Source organism: Leptinotarsa decemlineata, unplaced genomic scaffold (assembly GCF_025532065.1).
Source record: "Leptinotarsa decemlineata unplaced genomic scaffold, Ldec_3_MD MMD2_P_RNA_scaffold_2, whole genome shotgun sequence".
Lineage (NCBI taxonomy): Eukaryota > Metazoa > Arthropoda > Insecta > Coleoptera > Chrysomelidae > Leptinotarsa > Leptinotarsa decemlineata.
Genome location: NW_027412529.1, coordinates 925,976 through 946,108, shown reverse-complemented (window position 1 = coordinate 946,108; position 20,133 = coordinate 925,976). Strand labels below are relative to the sequence as shown.

Genomic DNA, 20,133 nt, shown 5'->3' with positions numbered 1-20,133 from the left:
AAACAGGGTTGTACGGCGACGAAACGCTTTTTCTCAACAGCGATATAACTGGCAGCCATGAAATTAGCAGTTAGGTATGCGTATCTATACATCATTATCACAACTGTCACTGTCCTAATCAAATCGGTGGAATCAAATACATCACATTTGATTTTGAGTAAATATTAAAACTCTGTTCTACAAATATCATGTTCTACTCTACAAATATCAGATATTTGAGGCCCAGAAATGGGCTTCATCGATGAATATGATTTTTCGATGAAAATAATGGACAGTTGCCAACTGCTCCAGAGCCCATTTAGCGAACACACGTCGGTGTCTATAGTCGTTTACATTTAGTTGTGCTCCTGAACAATCTCACAGACAGCGGCAATGTTTTCGGCAGATCTTGCGTTTCGTTGACGTACGGGTGTTGGCCGGTCATTTACTGAACCAGTGAACACGAATTTATTGACCACATTGCGAATAGTCCTCTCGATTATGGCGACCGTAAAATGGGCGAAGCGCGCGGTACGTTGCCCGAACAGAACACCCATTTTGATTTAACAATTTTATTATTTGCACGTGTTGTTGAATGCTATATCCGTCCATGGTGATTTGGCAAACCAGACTGAAGAAATGACAACTAATTTGATATAGCTTCAACAAGATGGCTGTTATCAATTGTCAAAGTTAGAACGCCACTGTTGGAAGACCCTGTTTTCTTCATATTTTGATGGTCTTATCGAAATTTTTACATCCTCGCCAATTTCTCAATTCTTCTATGTTTCCTCTTCCCCTTCTAAATTTATTCTGCTGTTTTGCAGTAATGCATTACCTTCCGCTCAATTTTACCATACGGGTATTTATAAATGTTTAATTTTACTCTATTACTCACGAACAATTGATTTCCAATCAACGTGTTTTGTTAAAACATATTTTAATTGATGTAAAAACCCACCCATAAAGATTTTTCTTCAAATCGCGTAATAAAACAATGTTTATAGCTACAAAAGGAAATATTTCACGAAGCCCATTATTATTATTACTATAGATAAAAGCATGAAAAAAACAAAACTCACGAAATGAAATTACAGGTGTCAATGAAAAATTGTTGTGTATCGAGGACAAAGTACCTATTAAAAAAGTATATGTTACCAAAACTGTGAATTATGAGATTTGGTGGATATCATTCATCCTAAAATTTTTAAAGTTTTAATTAGTTTTCTAAGTAAATAGATGAGTAAAACTGGTGTGGAATTGACTTTGATTTTTTTTATCTACAAAATACCCGTATCAATCTTCAAGGTTATTAGCGGTTTGAAAAAGTAATTTACAAAAGTTAGGTATTTACAATTAATGTAATATCTTTAAGTCGGTTAAGAATGAGATGAGTGTTGTGAATAACAGCTTTCCCCTAAGATGTCCTTGAGATTTTTGGCTTTTCACATTGTACATTAGACACTCTACCTATATGTGTTTTACTAAGAGGTTTGTCTCGCATATATCTTTGTTTCATGGTCACTGTTTAATAGTCGAACCAATTTTGATACTGATATTTTGCAGATATATTCTTCATGAGTTTCTTACTCTATTTTGAATCAAGAACAATTTATAAGGAAACATGAAAACCAAAAATGAAAACTGCCAGGAAAGACATAAATACTATGAATTGGCATGGCAATCAACAAGATACAAAATTAGATGAAAAAAATTCATAAGCTACTACCACAAACTTTATTTGAGAAATATATCACGAGAGGTTTCGTCAACACAGTAGCTTCGTCAACAGTGATTTGAATACTATAAGTTGCTTCTTACGCTAATATTTATTTACCACAGGTAATAATAGGGGAGCCCAAGCGGGGATTTCGGGATTTAATAAAGCGCGGCAGATTAATATACAGGGGGATACCTTGTACCCGGTTAAGTACCTCCACCAAATATGAGCCCCATATATAAGGCCGTCTGTGAGGGATAAAGGATCAGATTAGTGAAAAAAAATTGATCATCAGAAATTCTCGAGCGCGTCAGATTAAGGTAGGGTGAGTTAACTACCCGCTAAAAAGTGTATATTCCAGTAATCTGAAAATTTGAGAGTGATGTAAAGAACGGGAAGGACAGCAAAGTTGTAAAAAAATAACGTCATTTCGGCATTCTCGAGCGTAGCAAATTTTTTTTTGAAGGAAATGATTCAAGGATAACGAAAAATATATAATCTGACGATTTCCGCAAGCCGAAATAAAAAAATTCGTCGATAAAGTTTAATGCGTGCAGCTGTGTGATATTTATATTTCCCTCTGCGAGTTTCTATTCCTCTATTCTCTATTCACTTTTTCTCTATCTATTCTCTCTCACTCCGTCCCTACTCCGAATTCTGTTGCCATGACGCCATCACAGCTGATCACAGAGACTCGTTCGTGATGAAGATGACGATGATGTATAATTAATCAATCAATTGATGGATGTAGCCGTTACTACGTGGTAGGAAATCATAATGAAGAAAAGAGAAATTGAACTTTCTATGTTTTACCACTTTTATTTATAAGTAACGTTACTGCAGTTTCGTCCTATAAGGACATTTTCAAACTTATACAATATATGAGTTTCAAAATGTCCTTATAGGACGAAACTGAAGTAACGTTAGTTACAAATAAAAGCATAAAAAGTTTCATTTCTCTTCTCTTCATTAATCAATCAATTGATTATAAAAAATAATTTTTTTTTAGCATTTTTTCAAAATTATTTTCTTATAAATACAAGTATTCTACTTTAAAAACATACACTTTTCGTCAGATTAAGTGAATCCTTCTAGATAATCGTCAGATTATGAGACAGCACGTCTAAAACATAAAGATGAACCATATATATCTTAATCTGACGCGCTTGCGTATTTCAAAATGTCGAATTTTTTTTTGTACATTATAATAATGGCCGCGAGTTTGCGTCAGATCGAAATCGCCAGGTTATTGAATGAGAGCTTTTTTTGTTGCACTTAACACCCCCTTAGAAAATCTGACGCGCTCGATTAATTTTTTTTTCACTTTTAACACTTACGTACAACCACCCACATCATGCAAACGATCAGATTAACATACCAACATTATTAAAAAAATGTAGGACATTGTTGCTATCAATATCTGACGCGCTTGAGTATGTCCATGCAACAGTATTTTTTTACATATTTAAAAATCTATAGCCGCTTCCCCGCCGATGGAAACGTATATATTATATAACATTTTTTCTTCTTATCATCTAAGCTTTGCAACCTAATATGTCTCAATGAAGCTCGAGCCCCATTTTGCATCGTGGGCTCCCCTGCTTACAATTGAGACGACCTTCATTAAATTAGGTACCTAAACTCCTACAACTTTTATATGTATACCTGAGGTGCCTCTTCAATTATGATTACCTCACCTCATATTACCTCACTTCTACATCAATAAAAATACTTCCTGGTTTTTTTTAAAGAAAACAAATTCAATAATGGTGATCTATTCAAATCCAGTTGGTCATTCATTTGAATGTTTGAATTTTTAAGTTTATTAATTTCCATTGCTTCCAAATGATTCAGTTTCAAACCTTTCTTTTCTATGTTTAAAATTTGGAACTCTCTGGTAAAGATATGATTTTCTTCTAAAAGATGTTTTCAATATGTCAAACTTGTTTTCTTATTATAGCTCATATGATGTTCCTGGATTCGATTCCTAAATGGTCTGCCAGTTTGACCAATATATACCATAGAATGCATTCCACACTTTTATTTATATACTCCTGATTTCTCGAACTTGGATGTTTTGTCTTAATGAAAACTGTTCGTTTAGTGGAAACGACAGAACGCAGTTCACAACAAAACAGGCGACTCAGACTTGTTTTTGAGTTCAGAGTTTGTCTTCGAAAACGAAACTAGTCGCAAGCGAGTCCGTTTAGTGTAAATCCGCCTTTAACACTGTTGAATATTTTCTGGACAATGGCGGTTTGAACCACGAACCTTCACCAGATATTACATGTTTCATCGCGATTTTATCTACTGGAATCTATTTATCTACCTCATAGACAGTGACCTTGGCAGTTTCGCAAACACTCAGACGTAGATACATTAAACCTCTATATCTGTATAATCTGGACGAACAAACAATTCTATTGGCTAACATTCTCAGCGTGATCGCCAACGTATTTTGCAGGTATCTGTATCTATGCGCACCTTGTTCGCCGTATCTTTATAACGACATCGGGAATTACACCTATTTAAAAGCCGGCATTTAACACCGCGATTTGTTTCTGACTAGGCAGTGGTGAAGTGAGAAACATCGCAGGAGTTGGCGGATTTCCTTCAGCGAAGGTAAGATCGTTTTCGATATACACTGCTCAGCGAACGACAAGGTCGCGGTAAAGCATTTTTGGAACTTAAAATAGGCGACCGTCAGATAAACTATTCGTTTCGATTATAAATAAATAGAGATCTTTGTTGGACTGTGTTACGTAATTCAGATACTTTGTAGCAAATCGTGACAGATTACATGCATGAAATACATGATGGTTGTTTTGAATTGGTTGTAATATCTAAGTGGATACTTAATCAAGTTGATCTAAATAAGCGCCATTTGAATCAGTACACTTTTGCCAAACGTAGCACCGGTCGATTGATTCCGTCATCGTTAAAACTATGTGCTCGGAATTCGATGGAGTCGACGAAAGCCGTTTTTGCCTGATTCGCAAAGGTTCTACCGATGGGAAAGTTATCGAAGTGCTTGAAAGGATGGTAGTCAGTTGGCTAGAGGTCTGGGTAGTATGTTGGGCAGGGCAGAACTTCGACACTTAATTCCTTGGTGTTGTCGTGGAGCAGAGCCGGCTCTCTTCATAGTTGAACTCATGTCCCTCTGTGGTTTAATAAGTGGCATATGTGGAGTTTACATTTCCATTCTGGAAACTATTTCTATGCTCCCTTATGCGTTCTTTGAACGTTCTTTCAGTTTGAAACATCGGACATGACCCACATGATAATTTATGCACTCTTGATTTTTCTGAAACTGAACTTTTATCTTTGTTATTCTTGATGTGCATGTCTAAGTTGTTGTGGATAGTGGGTTGGCCTAAGTAGGTTGAGGTTCTATAAATTTCATCCTCATCTCTTAGCTTGGCTGTATAACTTTTTTGATAATAGAGAACGTATTGAATTGCTATCGTAATCATTGTTGGCGGCTATTTGTTTTATTATGTTCAGTTCTTTGTTGACAAGGGCACATTTATCAGTCTGTGGATCAAACTGTTGAAAGCTACTACTTTGTGCTGATACGGGTAGGTGGACGAATTATGAATGATAATATCTGTATGTACTGATTTTCGATAAATTGAAAAATCATGTTTATTGTTAACTTTCGTTATTGTCAAGTCCAGAAAATTTTAGAGTCGTCCTTCTCCATCTCCATGGTGAATGTGATAGAACGGTGGATATCATCTACATATCTACACCAATACGCGAAACTTTTTACCAGTGGGTTACTACTATTGCCAGAATAGGACTAAGTGGGTTTCCCAGTATGATGAGACCTTTGCAAGATGAGTAAATAATATCATCGAATTGGAAGTAATTTTGTGACAAACAAACCGCAAGCAAGTCTAAAATTTCCTTTTCCACTACCGGATTGATAGATTTTTCGTCCAATAGATTATCTACGAGAGTAATCGTTTTATACGGAGGAATACTGGGAAACAGATTCTTTACATCGAATGATATCAGTTTGGCATTATCTAGGAGTGTAATATCTAGAATTTCATTGATCAAATGGGGTCCTAAAATTCTTAGTCCAGCCGCTTCTTTGGCAATGCGATTACCTTCACTCCTGTCGTGCCCTTTAATCCACCTTAGGATAATGTTATTATTTACCGAGGCTTTGGCTAAATCTTGGTGGCACTTTAGTAATAGTACTGAGGTAACACGTTGTCTGTTCAAAGCTAATAGGGCTTGTCTGCTATCAATGCAGATTGCTATGTTTTTGCCAGAAATTTCTTTTCTGGTTATTTCTTTTGTGGAGTATATGCATGCTGATTTGGATGAAGTGGGTTGTGAACTAGTAACTAGTACTTCATCTCTTATACACCGCTCACCTAGGCTCTCCATAGTTTTCAAAAAGAACGACGTGAGACTAATTGATCGGAATGCTTTTGGTAATGTAGTCCATCCTACCTGGTTTGGGTATAAATACTACTCATACCTCTCTCCACTTACTAGGAATATACCTCAGAGCTAGAGAGGCTCTGAATATTCCAACCAGGTGCGGCATAAGAATATCCAATCCCCATTGAAGTAGAGCTGGTCTTATACCGTCAGGTCCTGGTGACTTGAAGGGGGAAAAGACCGATATGGCTCATCCTATCTTGTCCTTATCAACTACTGCACTAGCAGATTGCCAGTCATATTGTGAGGGTGTTATTGATAGATCAAATAGTATGAATTCTTCAAACTGAATTTTGATTTGAAATTGGTGTGGTTTTGAATAATTGCGATGAATTTTTCGGATATTTCAACTGAAGGAGCTGTGACAAAAAAAACTACCGGTCTAATCGGGTACTTATCTACGTTATGACTAACGATCTGAATTTTCTGTTGCATCTATGACACAATGAATATTTTCCAAAGTTTCCTTGACTTCTTTCTGATATGAATGTGTGGGGTCGTTTCTGACTATAAGATAGTTGTAGTTTAGAAGTAACTTATTATTTTCGCTTGAGAAAGTTATTGTGTAGCGAAACACGTGTCGCTTTTTTTGTAAAACCCTTTATAGTGAAAATGATGCAATAGACTGTGTTAATGAGCTCTCAATAATTGAACTACAGTCCGACATAATTTTTAGAAAACTTCAGATTGTCTATTATAACGATAAGAAACGAATTGAGATTGTATCTGCACAATTTTGTACCAATTAAATTCAAGTCAAGTTTATTATCGAAAATTATGTTTTGCAATCACAAGGTCGGCTGATGAAATGTTTCTTAGGCTTTCATTGAGGGCTTCCTATCTTTGAATTTGAATAAAACAAAGTCTGTGTGAGATATTATCGAAATTTAGTATTCGTTTTAATCTAACTTTTTTTTCATTATAAAAACAATTCTTTGAATAATAAAAACAATTTGGTTTTTATGTAGTCGCCTACTGCTTGGGAGACCTTTTGGTTTTTTTTCACATAAACAGCCCTGTTTACGTGGTTATCCGAACCACCCCGGCCTGGATACCGGCGTGAATAAAGGGGGCCCTTTATTCATCACTTTGTTTTAAAGACACACATTTCCGTAATTAACACAATGGACTGATGAAAAGTAGGGTTAGTTGCCAATGGACTTGTTTCATGCTATTGAAAACGATACTGGTTTGCCTATAGACTGATCGATTTAGGAGTATATTATACTTATCAAGCTTAATTGGTCCCAGGATCTCTTTACATTTGCAGAAAAAAGAACACTTCGAGTAGCAAGAGTTCAAATTGGCCGCGTGTCTGTCAACCAATAAAATTCATCCTGTCTACAGCGGTGTTGCCGAGTGTTTTGGTTTTGAATATCCAGTCACAGAACTAAAACTCAGAGTAACAAAAAACAATCGAGAGGCATTTTCCATCCTTTTATTGAAGGCAGCATAACTTCGTTTATTTACGGGAAGTAAGTTGGACCATAACACAGTAGCGGTTAGTTTAGTTGATAATCGGAGGGATAGTATATAGTTATAAAATAAATCGTTTCAGGTGAAAATGAATTCTGTTCAAATAGTTCCTACAGGAAATCTGATTTATATTTTCACTATTTTTCCGTATTCCTGCTTTTTCTACTTATCAAAATTTAAGCACACCTGTACTAAATCATTTATTTTAACTAAACTCGTCACCGAATTTCTTTTTTTGTAATATAAAATTATTTTGAGAGCCTCTTTGATGTTAAAAACAAATTTTGAAAAATAAAAGTTGTCAAACTTGATGCAAAGTTCATCTAGTTTCAACGGAGCTTTCCAAACTATACAGTACTTGAGTTTTTTAATGAGCAAATGCCCTCACAATATGAATTAGAACAAAACGGAACATTAGGAAACAATATCTTAGAGTGTTTATTGTTTTTTTAACAAAAAATACAGTGGAATTTAATCTTAATTAAAAGGAACTGAAAATAAACATGTACCTATACCTAATAGCAAAAAAAACACGAAAAAAAGACTCACGACATTAAATACACTACATTTCTGTATGTCTTCCATCGCGTTCTATGCAGATAATTGTCCTTCTTGATACATCTTTTATTGAGTTGCTGATACTCACAGGGTTTATGTTTAAAATAGAGTTTCTAATAACAGTTTCTAGGTGATTCACGTCACGAAAAGGTCTTTGTTTATAAACGATTTGTTTTAAGTAACCCCACAAGAAAAAATCTAGTGAGGTTAAATCGGGCGACCTAGGCGGCCATATTTGCTCCATATTTCGCCCAATAACTTTGCCCCTAAACATTTCTAATAGTTTCTCTTTGACTTGTCTTGAACTATGAATAGGAGCCCCGTCACATTGATACCACAGACTGTGTCTTATTTCAACCGGCATATTGTCCATTATATCACTGATCTCAGTATTTAGAAATTGCAAATAATCCTGAGAAATTAAATTGTGTCTAAAAAAGAATGGTCCCATTACCTGATTATTTAAAACACCGCACCACACATTTGTTTTAAATGAATATTGGTCCCGACATTCTATCACAAAATGAGGATTTTCCTGAGCCCACCACCTACAATTCTGGGAACTGACTACGCCGTTCGATGTGAAGGTAGCTTCGTCGGTCCATAGGATTTTGTAAGGAAATTTTCTGTTTAATTCTACTTCTCCTTGGTACCAGAAAGAGAAATCTAGTCGAACATCGAAATCTCTTTCCTTTAAGGTATTTATAAATTTGGGTTTGTAGGGTTTGAATTTATTTTTATGTAAAATTGCTCTTACGCTTTCTCTTTTAACGCCAGTTCTATCTACAATATTGGTAATACTTGATTTTCCCTGTTCGATAACATCCAGGCAGACAGCCAACTGAACCTCATCATTATTGCGTGATGGATTATGACGTTTTTTAAAAGTATTTTCAACTGAACCAGTCAGTTTAAATTTTTTTAAAATCCTACTTACAGTGGATTGCTGTACATGTCTACCAGGATGTCTTGCGTTAAAAATATCAGCCACTTGTCGATGCAATGTGTTTTCACCACAAATTAGCACAATTTCAATTTTTTCTTGTAAAGGTAACATATTATTTTAATTTTCATACATTACATTGAACTAACGGGCATTAATTTATTCAGTGACAGTGACGTTTTCTAAAACACATTATGTAGTTTCATATTTTTTAGCGGAGTAGGTAAATGTAAATATTATGAGTTTTTTTCTTTTATTGAATGGGCTTCAAGAATCACGAAATGATGTTTCCTAATGTTCCGTTTTGTTCTAATTCATATTGTGAGGCCATTTGCTCATTAAAAAACTCAAGTACTGTATAGTTTTGAAAGCCCCGTTGAAACTAGATGAACTTTGCATCAAGTTTGACAACTTTTATTTTTTAAAATTTGTTTTTAACATCAAAGAGGCTCTTAAAATATTATTATATTACAAAAAAAAAATTCGGTGACGAGTTTAGTTAAAATAAATGTGTGCTTAAATTTTGATAAGTAGAAAAAGCAGGAATGCGGAAAAATAGTGAAAATATAAAATACTTATTATGGGTTTGAAACTTGGTGTGTGGGTATAAAATTACAAAAGAAAATGTTTTTATCCTTTGATATTTTTGGATATTTTGAAGAATAATGTCATTTTTCGATGTTTCTTTTTTTAAATGTCAATTTTGACAGGTTAAGGAAATCACGTGACCTATTTTGTAGACGCCATTTGACATCATTTCTTAAGCAAAATCTCCTGCCAAAATCAAATTTCACATAAAACAATAAATAAAAAAGTTTCCCATTTGATACGGACTTTATCGGTGACACTGTATGATTATGATGATTATGGGAATAAGGCCAATTCATTCAAAATTGGTTTCTAGGGGTTTTTGAGGACCGACATTATGAAAGGGCATATTTTTGATGTTTTTCATGATCATTTTTTTGATCTTATTCTTATAAATAAAGTTTTTGAAACTAAGTTTATATTATTTCATTATTTGACTACCAAAAAAAATGTTAGAAAAATGACAACCGTCATTTTTTTATGAATATTGTCTATATGCAACTTGAGAGCCTCTTGCAAAGAAAACCAAAACGAAAATCATATTCTTTGTGTGACGTAAGTTAGTTGTTAAGTGAGCAATAACAGATTTAACACCGGTTGCACAAGAATAACTATTTAGTATACAAACTGAACATTGAGCAGAAACCTTTTTAGTCTGTTGATCACAGAATGAATATGACCTATAGCACATATATGAAAAACATATTTTCGATGTTTGAATACAGTTTTTTCATTTACATTAATGATTTTTCGTAATTATAGAATTCGTCAGCATGAATTATTGAGAAAAAAACATAATGTCGGTCCACAAAGATCCCTGGATACCAATTTTGAATGATATCACTTAATAATATCAAACCGTACTGCTTGTTAATCAAATCTGAGAATAAATCACAAATTTCTTCATCTGATTTTACGAAGCAAAGTTTATTAATTTTGAAATTAACATTTATCATTGTTATGAAACAGTTCATTTGAAATAATTTAATTTTAACCCAGTAAACCACGCGCTTTATTATAAAGCCATACATAAATAAAAATCTAGAAGGTGGTAGAAAAACTGACCTCATTTTCATAATCATTAATAATCAATCAGATTTCCTGTGGGAACTATTTGAACAGAATACATTTTCACCTGAAATGATTTATTTTATAAATATATAATATTCCCCATAACCTCTCGTTACCCGCCCACAAGTTGTACAGAAAAGGATAATCTGATACGCGCTTCAAAATACATGTATTGCACCGTATAGGCATGTCAGCTCTATGTCTTATTATTATTCTGAGTTTTTAATACCTAATCACAAAACTAAAATTATAGTGATCCCGTTTGACAGACGCCATTTTTGTTGTTATTGTTGTCAACTCGGTGTGAATTCAACTGTTATAATCGGATTTGTTTGTTACAATTTTTTAATTAAAGAATATTTCCTTTTATAAAGGTAGGTTAGGTCTACATTTCATGTAGAGAATTTTTTCATTAATTTGAAAGTTAACGGGTTTATAAACACTTACTTAAATTTCTGTGATATCAATATGAAAATGTCTAATGCCAGAAATATATTTAAAATAACGTTTTTATTGCGTTTTGTGTTATTTTGATTTCATGTATAATTAATTTTCTCTTCCAATGCATTTCTTGCACTTGTTTCTCAGATTTAGTTGTCGAAAGTGACTGTGATTTTATTTTGAATCACGAATGAATCCTAAACTGTTTATACAGTCCGTGAACTTTACGATTTGGCAATGTTGATTATTTGTATTGTTCCTATTGGTCAATCGAACAAGAAGCGGGACTAGGCCCGTGACGTCACGGGCCTAGTATTCAAATACTTCGAAAAGTATTCAAATTGATGTTGGGTTATAATTTTTGAAGTGATTTATTTCTAATTCACATATTGGCAACAGCGCCCCAGAACTTCACCTGCCATTCCTAAAAATATTTTTCCTTGCATATAATATATCAAGTTGAAATAATTTATACGTACCTAGATATTCTACTTCAAAGAAGGAAAATTATCTTTATAAATCAACAATTAAGGCAAAATATAAATTATAGTTCAATACCTCCTCCACAAGCCACATAAACAACAGTTGTTTTGTCATGTATTTATATAGCGGAAGATAGGTTAGGTGCACAAAATGTCATGTCACAGAATGTCTCGGAACTCGGAACATACGTAAACAGAACAGCACGCCTCTTGAAATATGTCATCTTTGTTCCTCTCATACAGGTAACAGATTCATTGTCCTTTATTAGCTATAACCGATGCTGCCAAATGGTGAAATAGAAACGAATCCCTTTAAATGTTCATCCCTCTTTTTTAGGTATTTAAATATTTTTTTAAAGAAAAATGTTGAAATGATAAGTTTAAAATGCGTTGTTTTAGAGCTCTTTTATGAAGACTACTTGATTTTCGTCAGGAGGAACATTCCTCATTGCGTTATACGATAAAAGGTCGCCTGTTGATCTTTGTTTCCGAAAGCCATATCGTTGATCACTCAAGATGTTAAAGCCTTTCAAATATTTAAGGATATGGTGGTTCACGACTCCATGATTTTTAATATCACAGATAACAAGCGACTGGTCTGTAGTAATTTGGATGATTTTTCTTGCCCTTCCACGTTAGACAGGTTGAAAAGTCTGCAAAATACTGGTACGAGTTCATTGGCGCACTTTTTAATTACGATAACGGGAACTTCATCGGGACGAAAGTCTCACAAATTGCTTTCATTGCAATAATTATTATTCAAACCATCCAATGCTTATGTGCCCAAATCAATAATGTTTCAGCTTCCGCAACGATCAACAAGGTCAAATGCCTTGGAAAAATCGCTTAACGCGGCTGGTGTGTAGGCACCAGATTTTATATCACTATAAACCTTATAGAGAAAGTTAAAAATTGCATCGTTGGTACTTTTTTTAGTTTGCAAAACTGCTATTTTCACTTAATTTTCCCCCCTGATAAATGAACGAATCTACCGAGTCTAACCTTCCCACTAATCCATGGCAAACTTCAATTCCGATAATGAGAACAATAACAATATACAAATCTCTCTAGAAGATAATCCTTTTATCTTCACAGTAATTTCAAAATCGATTTAAATATCCACCAGCACTTACGCGTCTACTTGTAAGATTATTTGATTGATTATATATATATAAAATACGCTTCCAAAATTATCTTTCAATCGTTCAACCGAGCAACAATGGTTTACTACTGCTAAAAAATCGATATGTTCTGCATTTAGAGAACTGACTGAAGAGTAGACATCAGAAATCCACGTTTTGGGACTGCTGACAGTGACTTTTCCGATGGCACCTGTTGTAAGACAATGTTTTTCATTTAGATGTGTAGTTAAGCTTCATTACATTTGATTGAGATTTCATTCATTCATGAATTTATTCGTTCATTATTCTCAACTAGCAGCATCTTACTTTTGAATGAAAATATTTCTGATCGTTTCAAATTTCGTGCGCAAAATTTCGTTGTTTCAAAAGTTTTGTCGTTTTTATGAGTCTACTACGAACTGTAATATCTCAGTGAATACATATTCGATTTATTCGAAGTGAGCGTCATTAGAGTCACTGTTCTTTTGCCAACATAACACAATTCAATTAACTCCATCAGCATTAAAAGTGTGTGCTCGGGATTCGATAAAGTAGACGAAGGCCGTTTTTGTCTGGCCCTTATTGGCGAATGTTCTACCGGTGATAAAGTTATCGAAGTGCTTGAGAAGATGGTAGTCGATTGACGTATAATTTTCGGACGGTGATTCGTGGAACGTGCCAGCTAATGCTGACGCAATTTTTGGTACATTTCGTCGGTTTCCTCACGGTAGGACTCTGTTATGATGGTTTGGCCCGGTTGCAGAAAGTTATAGTGAACCACTCCAGCCGCTGATCACCTTACAGGGACCATGGTCTTTTTTGGTGGGTTTTCGCCTTTGAAAAGTGCCTGGGTAGCTGACGTTCGATTCCTGCGGAAATCTACTGCCTATGGACCTGTACGTTAAGAAGGTTGAGTTAATGGCCATGTTACGATTGCGCATGGCTGGTGTAAACCTCGAAGTAGGAATGGGTCATAGGCTGAGCCTATGGCGAGAAGCACTCATTGCGCAACCTCTGCTGCAGGCAACCAGTGATGCAATTGAACCCAGGTTTGTGTTTGATGAACCCTACAAAATACAAATTAAGCAGAACACAGAGTCAGATGCTACAAATGCAATACGGATTTATACAGATGGCTCAAAAAGAAAAGAAGGTTCAGGATGTGGAGTGTACTTCAGATCACTAAGCCTAAGAATTAAGTGGGGAATCGGAAAAAATACCAGTGTCTTATTAGTCAGTGGGCTATGCTTGAAGACTGGCCGTAAACAAATCTAAAGTAAATGGAACTTCAAACGTTCCAGCCAGTCTCTATATACCTACACAGTAGGTTTAATGGACTGACACCTATCAGAAAACAACTACTCCCTGGCTAATACCACGAAGGGCGTTGGATTATATCCGACAGGCGTCAGTGCAGGAAATACCAGTGTAGTTCAAACAGAACTGGCTGGTATCTCAATCGTCACAAAAGAAATAACAAGGAAAGGAATTTCTGGCAAAAACATAACAATCTTCACTGATAGCAGACAATCCCTATTAGCCTTGAACAGGCAATGTGTTACCTCAGGGCTAGTACTAGAGTGCCACCAAGATTTAGCCAAAGCCTGGGTAGATAATAACATTATCCTGAGGTGGGTTAAAGGGCGCGACAGGAGTAAAAGTAATTGCTTTGCCGACTCTTCAGCGACAGAAGCGGCTGGACTAAGAATTTTAGGAGCTAGTGACACCTACGGACTGATGACTTCGACAATTGCGGAACTAGCCAAACTTTACACCCATGCTCAATCCCTAAAGAGATGGGATGAAATCGAAGGATGCAGTTTTGACAGGATCACCCTGGGCGATCCTGGGAAGCTGGCGCCGAAGAAATATCTGGCGATGACCAGGAAAAATGTACGCCTAATAGAAGGATTTCTGACTGGCCACTGTTAACTAAGGAAACGCCTCCATAATACGGGGCTAGTGGGCACACCTCTGTGCAGGATGTGTGAACAGGAAGATGAAACTGTCAGGCATGTCCTATGCGAGTGTCCGGAGTTATCGTCAATAAGAGTGTGTGTGTGTTCGGCGAGTCTTGCCCTACACCTGCCGATATAAAGGAGATGTCTCCCAGTGACCTGGCCACTTTCCTGGTAAAGACAGGATGGACGATGACCTACGAGGACAACTCCTCGGGAGGATGTACAATGGGTCACATGTGGCCGTGGGCCTACACTCTCCATCCCTTCTCTACAGATACAGATCCACTTTCTGCATTATCATGGGGATTCTGGTAGGTCCAAGAATTATTGTAATGAAAGTTCATGATGACATCCCTTGAAAAACTTGCATCATCAACTCCACAAGGGAAATTGAGATTTTGTACAATTCTTTGAAGAAACCACTGACAAAAATCCAATTTTCTCGAAAAATTTCGCGGTAACAGTGCCTGCACCCGTTGCTTGTAGTATGGATACAATAAATTTGTATGCAAAACCTTCCAAACACTTCGATGATTGGCATTGAACTGTGCAGCTAATTTTCGAGTGATTTTCTCTAATTGTGGTGTCATTCTGCTGGAATATCTCTGGCAGGACATCGACCTCGATAGAGTCGACGGGCTTCTTCAGCATTTCCATATGCTAATCCATATTAACTTGATAGTAACATGGGCTGAAAAGTCTCGGGATTAGGAAAACGCGTTTTTTTTTACAAAACTGACTTTAATCATCAACCTTATCTCAGTCAAGAGCCACACAGCGCCGCTCTAACACTTCAGTACCACTTTTGTAGAACGTTTGATCTTTTGCCTCAAAATTGGCCACAGTTTCGGCAATAACATCTTCATTCGTGCGAAATTGCTTCGGTTGAACGGTATTTTTTCCCATCAAGAAGCAGTGTTAAATTGAAACACGAATTTTTTTTAATCCACTGTTTTGAAAATCACTCTTAGCACAATAACTCACAAACGTATGAGTAGAATATCATGAAATTTCAAAGCTTTCTTTTGAAGGTTAGTTATAACTGAAAAAGCGGTGACTGCAATTACACTAGCGCCATCTATGTGTCAGGCAGGAGCCTCTTCAGCCCATGTAGTATGTACTAATACAAACGTGTTTGCACGCCAAAACAATTTGATGCTTCTACTTGTCACCTACTTACTGTCAATAAATTTCACGATATTAGTGACGTGTACTTACTGAGGTTAACAATCAGTCATCTCTCATAGTTGGTATTATTTTTGAATTCTACGAAAAAAACGGGAAAAGGTTACCCCCGCGATATGTGTTTCGCTAAACAATAGCATCTCCAGTTGTCACAATACGAAGATGCTATTGCATAGCGGATTTTCGTCAAGCATCGGCCAATTCCATCACTCCAAAGTTTGAAAATGTCCGATACAAAAAGAGTTTTGTTTGTAGAACACTGTTCCAGATTCCTTAGACTATCCTGTATGAATGCAGTGTGAAATATGATACTTTGAGACACCCGGATAGTTTATGTCCGGTAAATGAATTTAGAGAAAACCCAATTCATTAGCGATGACGGTAATTTTTAAATATTCGTCCTTCATTGAGGTCACGTTTGCAATAGTTGATGGGAATACTTGAAATCAGTAAACACATTACACAACAACATTGCATTTTTCTAAAATAAAACAATTAGTGGCATGTCATATTATCTTTCTTGGTATATTTGTTGATATCGTAAACGTAATTGATGTTTTTCTTCTTCATAAATAAATATGCATACTGCACACCGAGTTATAAATCAGACATAGTTTCGTGTTGATTTCACGATGTGATGCTTGATGCTGTAGGTGTTACAGTTAGAATTGTACTATGCTTCTAGCTACTTTCATGACAATATGGAAGGTACACGTAATGTTTTATTCTTTTGAGTAGTTGATATTGGCCACTGAAATATCGTACAGTAAAACGTTTTTATTGTTTCATCCATTCATATTTGAAAATAGTTTAAACTCTATTGTTGACCTTGAATTGTAATAATGTTCCTCAAGCGCCACTGGTGGTTGTCTTATGAACATTTAGAAGAACTTTATTAAATTCATAAATGATTATCAGTAATGATTGGTCAATAATAATCGAAAAGTTACTTCCAACTTCTGTCTTCTGATGAACAATGACAGTAAGAAAAATATAACTGAAATGCATCAGCTACTTCAATTATAATAACCGACGATATACTCATGCATTAGAAACCACCAAAGGTACGTTTCTCGAAAGGTCAGAATTTTCATTTTGGAATTATGAATAAATTAAATTGAATTCCAAGCAAATTTCACAACTTTGTTTAGAGCCAATGTACATGTTATCGCCAGATTATTCTAAAACTCAAACTTACGCGTTTTCCCTATTGTTATGTGTTGCGTGACAAATGACAGTTTGAGATAAACACTGTTAGGTTTGCTAACTTGTATTCGGTAAAACAATTTACAGAGTATAGGTACAAAAAAATATAATAGCAATAGATAGCACTTATTGAAATATCTGTAAAAGAAAAAAAGTTTTCCAACTTCCCACAGATGTTTCCAAGTAAGTGGATTGTCTAGTTGCTCTTTATACTTGGTAAATGAAGTCAAGGAGCTGCAAATTATGTTTGGATATATTACTAGAACGGATCGAATGAAAAAAATGTTTTGCTGAAAAGTGTAGACCTTAAAAATCGACATATTTATTTTCAAACATTCATACTCATAATCTATAGACAACAGACTCCTTGCATGCGTGATTGCATTTATTCGTTAGGCCCAATAAAGATCAGCACATTACATTAGATGTCAAAGAGTTTATTGCCATGATCTTTGACTCTGTTGAATTGAATATAGCCTTGCCTCTCTACAATCTCGGATTCAGATCCTCATATTCTTCATTTGAGCGATATTTTTTATTCAGAAAGCAATCACTTTCGTAAGAGCCAACTCATCTGATGGAACAAGTGTTTCGCTACACAGTAGTTCCCTCAAGCGTTTCCATACTGACTAAAGCCGTAGCTGTGAAGTCACAGTTGTAAATAAGTATTATGTATACGTACTATTTGCTGTCTAAATATGAGTGACTATATGAATTGATGAATTAATTAGCAGTAATAACTCAGAATTAGCAACTATACATCCAAAGTTATAACTGTAAATGCCATTATGATGTTTGGCGCAGTCGGTTTGATTTACATTCAATCGGTGTTTTCGTTTCAGATGCAGATTTTACTAGAGAGAGTTGCACGCCACGTTCACCATCATCCCGACGACGATGACGACCCCCATGATGGGAACGACGGCAACCCTACAGCAGCCAAAGCCACGGCCATGGTTGGTCTTTTCCTGGCCTCGTTCATTATCGGCAACCTCCCCATCCAACTCAGCCGCTGGTTCAAATGGGAATCGGACGCAAAAAACAACGTCTACGTCAAGTTTCTCCTGGGTCTAGGAGGTGGCGTACTACTCTGCACGACCTTCATCCACCTTCTTCCGGAAGTTAGCGAGAATTTCGAAAGGCTCGATCTAACACCAGACTTTGAGGTCCCCTACGCGGAGCTGCTGATGTGCATCGGGTTTTTCGTCATGTATTTAGTAGAGGAATGTGTACATGTTTACTTGCACATGAAAGAGAAGCCGAAAAACATGACTGTTCTACGAAGGAGCCTGTCAATCAGGCGTGGCGAAGCCGTACCACATTTAGAACCGTCGAAGTTCGAGAAGAATCTGAACGGCGATCCTGCGCACAACCATCATGCAGACCACTCGCACGTCGTTCTGGACTATTCAGCCACGTCAACGGTGGCCATTATACGAGGTTTGTTAGTTGTGCTTGCTCTGTCCATCCATGAGCTATTTGAAGGATTAGCGGTTGGCCTAGAACCATCTCCGAAAACAGTTTGGTACATGTTTGGCGCCGTGAGCGCGCACAAACTAGTTATTGCGTTCTGTATTGGGGTAGAACTCGTTACTTCCGGTATTAAAACGTACCTTGTCATCATTTACGTATTTACCTTCGCTGTGGTAAGTCCTATGGGTATAGGAATCGGGATCGTCTTAAGTAATGTCGAAGGAAGTTCCACTGACGTAGTATCCGTGATATTGCAGGGACTCGCTTCAGGAACGCTGCTTTACGTTGTGTTTTTTGAAATCCTGCAAGCCGATAAGAAAAGCGGGCTCAAGCAATACTTTGCTATTTTGATTGGGTTCATTGTTATGTTCGGCATCACTTTATTAGGTTGAAACTTGTCGTAATTTTGAAGATTTTGTATATATGATTCCTGAGACTGTGTAAGCTAGGTTCTAAAAGTAACCACTCGACTGATGAGAGAGTATTGATATCTGATACTTTTGATAATTTTAACTAGTGATATACTCATAGATTAATTATCATCGCTAATCTTTTATTTTGAAGTTATACAAATGCGTTAACTTTCAGTTTGAAAAATAGGTGCATTTTGTTCGCATAATCTTATTCCATATATGTTACTTTAGCTCTCTATACGCTTAAATGATGTCGAGCATAAACAGCTAATAACTTTTACCAGGAATGATTCGATCTGGAATAAGATCAGCGAGAACAAACTGTACCTATGTTTTTTTCGGCATCATCTAACTAAAAATGTACCTATTATTGGCATTCCTAATTTTGTGTTTCATGATTGACATTGCATATACGTTTGTTCGTTTGCGTCTAGGATTTAGTTTCGTTTGTTTGTTGAAAATTAAACTTGATATGCACCTTGATTTTGACTCCCATCTTGATTTGTTTCAAGAAACTTAATTTTTGATGGAAAGGTCAATTGAAACCTCAAATTTACTCTAGATATTTGAATAGATAATAATGTCACAAGTTCGCTATTTATTGTTTTTACAAACAAACGAAACACAATATTTTGTGAAAACCACGTTAACAATCAATATTTTGAAAATGTGTTCCCTTCAATTGTAATATGATTGACTTTAGTGTAGGTAATATGTAAGATTATATATGCATCTTTACTAATTTTGTACTTTGAATGAGAATGTTGACAAGAAAAGTGTTACTTCATTCAGGTATTTTGTATCGTTGAACTGAACTATCGTGTGACACGTGACTTGATACACTGATTTCAAGCTTCATATTAATAAAATAATTTGTTGAAAAATATGTTTCTATTTATTCTTTGAAAGACATTATTTTTACCATTATTAAATAGTAAAGGAATGTCGTTCGAAAAAATTTCGTAGTTTCCTTCAAAATTATTAACATAAACTATTTAAAGCTGAGATCTTGGAATAAAGCCTTGTGATACTCAGATAGAGTATTCTTAATAATTCGA

General features: G+C 35.7%; 1 protein-coding gene across 2 annotated transcripts; it reads left to right on the top strand.

Annotated features, from left to right (window-relative positions):
* Positions 1-4,163: 4,163 nt before the first annotated feature.
* On the top strand, positions 4,164-19,959 carry LOC111504608 (zinc transporter ZIP1). Of its 2 annotated transcripts, none has more exons than XM_023159250.2 (2): positions 4,164-4,321; positions 18,032-19,959. In XM_023159250.2, the coding sequence occupies exon 2, from the start codon at positions 18,032-18,034 to the stop codon at positions 19,052-19,054; it is 1,023 nt and encodes a 340-aa protein (XP_023015018.2). In that variant the 5' UTR covers positions 4,164-4,321; the 3' UTR covers positions 19,055-19,959. The 2 variants fall into 2 exon arrangements, with proteins under 2 accessions (XP_023015018.2, XP_023015016.2); XM_023159248.2 differs by lacking the exon at positions 4,164-4,321 and adding an exon at positions 12,893-13,053.
* Positions 19,960-20,133: the final 174 nt, after the last annotated feature.